Source organism: Perna viridis, chromosome 6, assembly GCF_037379345.1.
Source record: "Perna viridis isolate PV_CMFRI_1.1 ecotype Kerala chromosome 6, ASM3737934v1, whole genome shotgun sequence".
NCBI classification, from domain to species: Eukaryota; Metazoa; Mollusca; class Bivalvia; order Mytilida; family Mytilidae; genus Perna; species Perna viridis.
Window position 1 is genome coordinate 25,218,013 of NC_142450.1, and position 10,036 is coordinate 25,228,048.

The 10,036-nt window shown below is 31.1% G+C and overlaps 1 protein-coding gene across 1 annotated transcript; it reads right to left on the reverse strand.

Moving 5' to 3' along the window:
- Positions 1–474: 474 nt before the first annotated feature.
- LOC148614234 (uncharacterized) lies at positions 475–9,820 on the reverse strand. Its single transcript, XM_088586171.1, has 8 exons — positions 9,746–9,820; positions 9,043–9,165; positions 7,967–8,098; positions 4,677–4,808; positions 2,315–2,452; positions 1,297–1,425; positions 821–969; positions 475–553 (listed from the first exon to the last, which is right to left on the reverse strand). Exons 1-7 carry the CDS (start codon positions 9,792–9,794, stop codon positions 863–865), a joined length of 810 nt encoding a protein of 269 aa, XP_088442297.1. The 5' UTR covers positions 9,795–9,820; the 3' UTR covers positions 475–553; positions 821–862.
- Positions 9,821–10,036: the final 216 nt, after the last annotated feature.

The following is a 10,036-nucleotide window of genomic DNA, read 5'->3' on the forward strand; positions in this document are numbered from 1 at the left end:
AATTCACTTTAATTTCTTATTCAGGATCAGTTACAAACTGCAGATCAAATGTGAATTTGCTTGTACTTTAGTGACAAAGATTATGTAGATTGTACATGTAATGTGCAGTTTGCAAGAATTATCGTTCTTGAGTTGGTTTGCTTTGGTTGAATTAAGTGGGAGATAAATGTATAGTTTCCTCAATAATATAGGTCTTAATACGGAAAGGACTTTCGTTACTTGCAATTACAACATAAATAGAGTTTATTCGTTCGGGGGATTTTCCTACAACATGAACAATCTCTAACTTCATGATCATACGCAGTGACTGAATTGTTCCGGAGGTTAAATATCTATTTTTCCAAATTTAATTTGGACTTGATCTAATTATGGATATGGTTAGTTTTCGGTAGTTTTGTTACCTTAATTTTATATATGGCTCCTAAAACATATGATCATTACATTTCATTGAGTATTTTGGATTTTAATGACACATTAAAGCATTTCATTTGTTTTATTTTTAAACAATGAAGTATCTGCATCTTCATGTGTAAGACATCTAAACCATCAGTACCTACAAAACCAACGAAATAGTTTTAAAATAAATCGGTGATATCTTGTCTCAAAAGAACGACAATTGAACAAAACTTTGAAATAAAAAAAAATAGTGTGATTACATAATAAAAGGAGATTCTACGTTTTGACATTATGATTGTAATTTACGGAAACTTTGAACCAGTTTTCAAGGATAGCCTTAAAGTGAAGCTAACACGTAAATGTTAAAAGACAATACAGTGATGAGCAAAATATGTTCTTTTTAATATGAATTGAGTCATCATACCTAGCATGCAGATAGCTCTGTTCTGAGCCAGAATTTAAAGTTTTACGCAAAATCAAAATAAAGATCGGTACAAAATATTTTGTGCGCAAAAGTCCCTGGTTTTACACAAGCCCATCTGCACTTTATGGTTCCAACTGGACATTTATAATCTAAAAAAACAAGAAATAACATGAATTATATTTCCTTTAATGCTAAAACAAAATTATGAAATTGAAGACTACATTGTTTAAATAGTGATAAAAAAAAGAGAAACAAATACAGCGTAACACAGGACGAAACAAAACGTAAGAATATATTTCCACTAACAATTAAAAGAGGACAAATTGAAAAACAAACAAATGCAAAGGAAAAAAAAACCTATTAGATAGCTTAAATTTCCCCTCCACCAATTTCAACCTTCCAGAAATATAAAAAAATATTTTTCCTTGCCAGTGGTCTTCCTTTAATAAAAAAACGTAATTGCTTGTTACAAGGACCTGTACAAAAAGCTTCGTCCGCATCACTACCATCATTGCAGTCTTTAGAAAACCCATCACAAAAATCCTGTGCATCGATACACTGAAGTCCATCCTTACATTTCACCTTCCCTTCTGGACATGTAAAATCTGTAGAAAGACAGTGAAATGCACATCTGTTACTTAACCATTGTCGCGTGGTAAAATTATTTCTAGTCTACATTTTTTATTCCAACTTCCCAAATAAGTTGTTCCGATCATACATATCACAGTAATTTAATCGTTATTTGTGGATCCCTGCAATACCAAAGGTGATGTTCATTCTGACTTCAACTCTTGTATACTATAAATATTCAGAAAACATTAAACTCCAATAATTGTATAAATCAATGATGTTGTCGCTTTACATTATCATAGACGACCCTGAACAGTAAATACCATCAAGCACTTGTTAGACCTTATTTCAATTTGTCATGGTAAGATTAACATTTATCTGTTTGTTAATGAATAAAATGGATCATTTCTCGGTTATATATAACCCACAATCATTGTTACATTTCATTTCTTATAAAGAAATAAATTGATAATTTTTGCAGGGCTTTCAAATTCAAACGAGACACTAGCCTAGTTAAACGGATGTATGAATTCCAAAATATGAGCAGTTATTTTTAGTTCTAATTTCCTTTATTTCCAATTTCATTATAGACAGCCTATGGTTCATTCATAGATCAAAGATCAGATTGTAGTTTGAGAGGACTTTTTTCCAACAATTTTGTTTTCAATTATTTTATTTTAATTCACTGTTTTTCTTTCGTTTAAAATAGAAAAGAAATAAAGTAATATCTTTGACTGCCCCATTCATTTAAAACTAATTCTGATCTACGAGTAACAAACACATAAACAAAAAAACAAACAAAGAAACTAGACACATGAACGACGGGAAATATTCAAAATCAAAATAAGGGGTCAGGCTGTCAGTACAAACTGAAAACAGGAACCAGGCAAATGTTCATATAAATTAAAAAAAATAGCATTATACTTCGACAAAACTCTTCTGATTGATCTTTTCCATCAGGGCAGCGTGATGAATATCCAGAGCATGCGTGATCTATATCAACACAGTCAATTCCATCTAGACATCTAACCTCTTTGTTCATTGTACTACCACATGGAACGGCTGAAAATATACTTTTTCATTGATGATTGTTGAAATTCCAATCTATCAACTACAGTTTGAAGGTTTTAATTCTTAAGCAGTTTCCATCTTTACCACGTTATCTCAACATTTTGACTACACATTTGATTCATCCTTTAATGTAAGAGATTGTTGAAGAATTATTTTACTTCTGCTATAACGATATAAAACGTCTGTGCCATAATTTGTTAGTGGCAGTGATGTTGTATTTTATTTACAGAAAAAATAAGGAATATAAAGAAATTCATTAATCATATATTTGACTCAAAAATCGTATATCTAACTACTTGACTGCGATACGTATGTATTTTGGTGTATGCATTTTGCATCTTGCGATTCGTTTATTTTAAATTATGGAAGTCGAAATCATCCTTTAACCAATCATTAAATACATAAGGCATTTTTGGAGTATATAATCTATATCTGCCACCGGAGGAAAGATAATAAGCTTTTGATATCTAAGTTCTTGCATATTGCAATGAAGTCATTTGTCATAGGCGCATTTATTTCAAAAGACATCGCGATGGTGCAAATTTACCCTTCATCTATACAAATTATCAAAGAAAGGAGAAACATTAAGTTCAATTATTTGCTTATTCCGCATGAATTGACCTCAAAAATATCAAACCTGCAGATCTATTGTACCATACTGTAATGTTGCCAATGCTTTTGAAAGAAGTGTATATATGATATTATTATATAGATAGCAGTGATTTACCGAATGTTCCCAGTGTAAAAAAATAATTCACATTGTCAAATGAATTCGGTAATTTTTTTCACACACTTTCTCCCGTCAAAATGTCACAACACGAATATCAGTCCGCCGTTCACAAAATTGTAAATCTATCTTGGAAATAGCAACGAATGATGGAGAAAATCTATGTAATAAATAGAATAATCAATTGGTCATCGTATATAACCAAAATATGATCATTCATGCCAAAAACGCATCAAGATTTAACTCGTTCACAGAACAAGGTCCGCACACTCGTTAAATCTAGGCGTTCCTTGCTATTCGTGATCATAATTTGTTTGTTTCCTCTTTCCAATTACGTATCCTATTATCATGCCGTGTTTATCTATACAACATCAGAAAAACGCAAGAAACGGAACAGGTATACCTTGCTTAGAAATTTCGGTCCCCAAATCTTCTTGATCTCAAGCTAAAGCTTTTATGAAATATGTTTGACAGACATGTTAAAATAAAACTTTGAAGTTTAAAAACTGTTTTCCAATCCAAGCAACGTCTAACACGCAATCAAGATATTGGGCATTACGTTGAAAAATAGTCAGAAAATGACCTATAAAGAGGCGCATGTTTTCGGTATTGCAGAATGAACACTCGGCGGATGAGGTTCTCGGGACTAGGAAATTTATGTTAAAACAAACAAATAGACGTCTGAAAGTTACTGCCTACCAAAGCAAAGTAAAAATACAAGAAATGGAACCAAAATACCTTGCCTCGTTAAACAATCCCTAGCCTAAAATGGGTCTTTCATTCTCTGAGACCCCTAAACACAAACACACGTCAGGTTTGAAATATGTTTACTCTTATCAACACGATAACAAATATATTGGGTCAAATTTTCGAATTCAGAAAACTGTTAAACTACGTCAAACAAAGCCTCAACTTCAGGGCGTGAAAAATTACAGGCGTCAAAATGTCTGGTAGACATGCTCAATTAGAGCATATTAGTTTTAAAGTCAATTGTAAGTATATAACGTTAAAAACCAAAACGGAACAATAAAATTTTTGAAATCAAAATCGACCCTAACCATATAGATGTACCTCGTTCCCTCTGACCCTGCCCCTAGATACCCCAAAAATGGTCGTATATGGTTTGCGACAGTTTTGTATCAATTTTCAAACATATCTTCAAAAATCTAAATTGATTTGTTTAAGAAATAGAGATCCAAAGGTCAACGTGACAAAACACGGAATAGCACTCGGGGACGGATGCATGTGGGGTTGGTCAATCCACATGGCTTTCTAAACCAAACAAAATATTTTTTAGAAATATTCGATATACCATAAAAAGGCATTATGAAACATTTCTGTTAAGCGGACTCCGTCTTAACTGTTATAATTAGTGGGTTTAAGTTCAATCGAGTTGGGTTTTTGTTTGGTAAATGCTTTTACATCAACTGCAGAAATTCATTATGTTCAATAGAATTAATACTACTTTCACTGTTCATTAAACCTGACCTCGACAAAATTCTGTTGTCTGGTCACTTCCATCATTACATTGTGGTGTTATTCCAGTACAAGCATAGAACTGATTTCTTACACATTGGAGCCCATCTTTGCACTTTATCCATCCATATGGACATTTGTAATCTAAAAATATACACTTAATGAGGTAGTATTTGTCAAAACGTTAATGGGCGAATATATTAATACATCTTATGCATGTATGGCATGCGACAGAAACGAATTTCAAATAATCGTGCGCAGCTATGGTTTACGTTCGGTAAACTGAGTAAACTAATGTATACTATTGCTTGTTTGAGTTTTCTTTCAGTTGACCAACAATGTTCTGTATTTTGTATCACGAGATTTTAACCGCTAAACCCTATTTACCGGAGGAAACCTGTGCTTAGCGATCAAATCGACTTTATGTTTATGAATTTGATTCGTTAGAATAGCGGTCAGTAATCTAGTAAGAGTAATAATAAAAAGTATCCCTAATATTTACTTAAACAACATAAACCAGAATTAAATTTGATTTAAATTTATTCCTTTTGTGAGAAGTGTTGTTTACGTAGTCCTGCCTACTTAGTACTTGACATTACTTCTCAAACCCAGTGCACTGAAATTTAGTGACTGATTATTTCTAATACAGGTAATTTTTATGATATTGTCATTCTTCAATACGTTCTGAGCAAGCTTTCAGAAACTACGGAGTTCTATGATTGGATTTCTTATTGTTTATATATGTTGTATGTTCAGATATTCCATGAAGGATAATTTGATATATTACTCAGTGAATTTTATGTTGTGTTTATTATGTCTACAGTCAGCAGGAATTTTTCATTATTACGTCTTTGTGTGGTTATTTGACCTTTTAGTTTCTTTTGAAGAAGTGTCATTGCTCTGTTACCGTTACTTTTGTTGTCAAGGACTTTCAGAGCTTACTTAAAGGCCTATTTACACTTATTGAAGACCTTTTGCTGAGCTCTGTAAGTATTTAATATTTTCATAAACGTTATACGATGGTGGCTTTGTTGTGTTTCACCATATCTGTTCCCTTTTCTATTATCTGTATTATCTAATAAATTTGCACCTTACCAAATGTATTTTTTGTGTTTGTTGATCGGAAAAATTATCACTGATGATCGCAAAGTATAAGAATAGTGCATTAAAGTAGGAAATCTATAGTTTCCGCGCAATAATCAAAGTTCAATTTTGAAATTTTAGCCTACTATAAATATGTATATAATGGTCTTTTTTGTATAATAAAAAAAAATTATACTTTTTATTTTAAAAGTACGTTTTAACATTCATTTTACAAGTGTGGTAAAATTTATTTTAATATTTGTATCAATTAAACCGACAATAATTTCAAGTTACGGTATAAAAAATGTTTTATCATTGACTTAAAATACAGACATGAAGTACCTTAAGGAACAATTTTCTCTAATTTAGACTCATTCAAGAGAATGGCGAAAATTGACAAAGTGTCAATCTCGAAGCAGAATTCCGTGGACAAATGCTTATCGGTATAATTGTATTATTTTTTACGAATTCGTCCATTACTCTAATTCATGTATGCATTTTATCTTTTTCATTTTGAAAATTGCAAAATGTGCGAGCATTTACGTGTAGGACGTAATGTGATTACTGAAGTGCATTTGATCATTAGTATAAACAGGTTGATAAACCAGATTGACCTAGCTTAAGGGGGTAGACCTAGAATAAGGGACATAACTCTTGAAATCAGTGGTATGTTTGTAACATATTAATTTCACCAAGCGTATCAAGCTTTCAATTGAAACAGAATGAAATCAGTCCAAGTTACTTTGATGCTTACATGAGATTGATGTAAAATGCTGCATACAAACGTTCTAATGATTTCGATGAGTTGTGTCCCTTACCCTAGGTCTACCTCCTTATGGACATTAGCTACTCTGTGTGAAAAAAAAAACACAAGTGTATCAAGGGGTTATACATTTTTTTTAAGATATTTTATCCAAAAATAATATGGATAGAATAAAAACGATGGATCAGCGTGCTCGTTTCTGAGATATATGCATTTACAATTTTGGCGGGAAAAAGATTTCTCTGAAATGGATTTAACCAATGGAGACAAAAATCATTGGACATGAATAGCGAACACACTTAATTACAAGTGTGTTCGGTTGCCACTCTAAATTTGTTCTTTTAATATTTAGTTCTTTTTAACGTATCATACTCATATCCATTTATGGGCATTTTATTCGTGTAAAAAAAATTTGAAGAAACGAAAAGGAATTAAAAGTGAAGGGCATAAGGCCATGAATGCTGACCAAAATTTCAACTCTAGTGTATAATATATGAGTTTTTCAAATCAAAGTAATATTTTAGATAGTAACAAAACGAATTTTTGTGACTTTACTTCATTGTAATGTCGTCACAATTGTGCCACAAGAATACGTTCCTTGAAATAAAAATTCTGCAAATTGTGGGTGTGGTTTATTTTGACACATTTACATCTCGAAAACGCTGTCCATATAGGAAAACAACTTTACATTTTGACATATCATAAACTATATATGAAATCATAAACTATATATGAAGTTGTTTCTTGGTGCTGACACAATTAATTGCAAGAAGTATGAGCAGAATATGACCAAAAAGTACAAAAATAACTGATTTTCTGGATTCTGTAAAGCTTAAGCAATTCTTATGTCCTGTTATTAGAATAATTTCGGAAATCATTGTTTTCTCAAAATAAACACAATTTACCTTTCAACAATTTTACATTAATTTTCAGTTGTTGTATTTTAGCCCAATAAGACCCTTAAATTTCCCTTTTCCTTTGAAATGCTCATTTTTTTAGTTGGGAAGTATTGAGATTTTGTGCACTGTACTTTTTAACTCTGTTATAAAAAAAATGAATGGTGTGAAAAAACGTATATTTCATGTGCTTAAATGTCTAATTAAAACGGCTTTAACAGTCGCTTTATTTAAGACATGAACTTTTTTTCGCTAAATTAAGGACTTTTGAATAAACTTTGTCGGTAACTACCTAGGCCAGTTTCCATTTTTTTAAAAGCTCATCAACTTTTACTACGTCAGATATTAAGAATTGTTCACGGAATAAATAATAGAAATGAAATTATCCGAATCGTCGGTACTCCGTGTTGTTGACTTTTGAAAAACGGACTGAAATGTAAAATATCCCTCAAGAATGATATATATCATCATAGTTAACTATTCTACATATCTTTATCTATTTAGAGCGACTAAAACAAATACAAATGTTATCGTAATTATTTCGAGGATATATTTTTTACCTCGACAAAATGCTGCATCTTGATCACTTCCATCTTTGCAAACTGGGTCGTTCAATCCCCTGCAAAACGCTATGTTTCGAATACATTGAAGTCCGTCCTGGCACTTACTCATAGATTCTGGGCAATCTTGTTCTGCAAACATAATAATAATAAACCCAATCGGGCATGGCAATGTTTTTTTAAAGCGTGTCCATGGAAAAACTAGCACATGCCAAATTTCAAGTTTCCGTGTGTTTTTGACAAATTAAAACAATTGTCAATATGATATTCGAACAGAATTAACAATTATACATTGAATAATTTATACTGTTATTAATAATTACAACAATATTAAACAAAACTAAAAAGAATATGAACTAACATGACGCTTTTGAAATATTCAATTACTTTAGGAAAGAAAAGCTTAATAAAGTGAAGATTAGTTTTCAGCAGAGATGGAATGCTTAAGACGTACTTTCATTCACAAGATTTTATAGAAACAAGTGAGAATCGAAATTGTTTTTTTTCAATAACAACCGAAATCAAAATCAAAGCGTGTTACACATGACTGCCATGGTAATAAAAGAGTTTTGGGAAAAAAATATTTTTACGGCCTTTCGAACTAAATCAAAATTCAAAATGAATAATCCTTTCAATTAACTATTCTATAAATACTTATATCAGAATCTTTGAGCAAAAGTGTTTTAAATCGTTTTAATACTACATTCTATCAATGTTTTTTTTATGATATAGTCTTTGTTTTTATGATATAGTCTTTGTTTTTATGATATAGTCTTTGTTTTGAAAGATTAAATCATGTCATGGTTTACTAGACGTTTCGGTTTGAAATGCAATAATTTTCTGTAAATTTAATTCTGACGGTTTCTCTTCTACAATTTACAATTAGCTGTGACGTAATAGATAACAGATAACATCCTAGAATAAATAAAAATTATTTTGATTTACACTAAGTAATCCCTTACTTTCACCAAAGTGTATTTTCACAAATCGAAAAAGTCATGTTAAAACGTAAAATACACTATAGACAAAGATAAGTTTTTAAATTGATAATTTTTTAAATCGAAAACTTGTAATACCTCGGCAAAATTGTGGATCTTCATCTGCTCCGCCAACACAGCTTTTAACACCATCGCATAAATCATCAATGAATAACTCCATATGCGGAAAGTCGGGACATCGAAAATCATATTTTGCAAAAGCTATACATAAGAAGAAATAATACTGCATTTAGAACAAACATTTTAATCTGATGTTTTTGAAAGCATCCTCAAAGAATTGAATTTCGTTTGAACAATTTGAAGAAACTATTGATTTAGTGATTATAATTATTCCTCTCTTAAAAATGTTATTGACGAATTGTATTTTAACAAAGCTTTTAACCAGTCTTAGGTGTCTACAACGCCAACAATCGTTTTGCAACTTTGTCGGAAATATTTTTGTATTACTATTTTTGTAGCGGAAACTATTTGCAAAACTCAACAGACTTTTTAGAACAACTTCATACGAAATAAAATAGCAAAAGTTCTATAGCGGAAACTGCAAAACTTACGTACGATATAAAAATGCATCACTTCTAAAAAAGATAACCAATTGCTAAACTCATTGACTATTGTAAAACAACTTCGTATGATATAAAATAGCATGACTTCTAAAGCGGTATTTATTTGCAAAACTCATTGTACCTATGTCAAGAAGTTAATTCCATATTAAAATAAGTAAAGCAACAACAAAAAATATCATTGCCAAAAATGTATTTATTTAATAATACGCATAACTTACAATACAGGAAAAGAGCATGGAAAACTATGCAACATAAAAGGTCCTTCATCTTCCTTGAGCACTGCAAACTTAATAGATTCGACAATGTATAAATGTAATAATTCAGAGTAACAATTTCGTACCATAATTTATACATGACATTTAACGATTCAACCAACATTTAGGTTCAACAGTTCAGCATCCTTTTGATATAAGTTTGTACTAGGACATTTTAGGAGTGGTATCGTTTTGTCAATCTAGTATCCATTTAATGAGCACTATGTCGAAATTTAAGTATGAGCTGTTGGAATT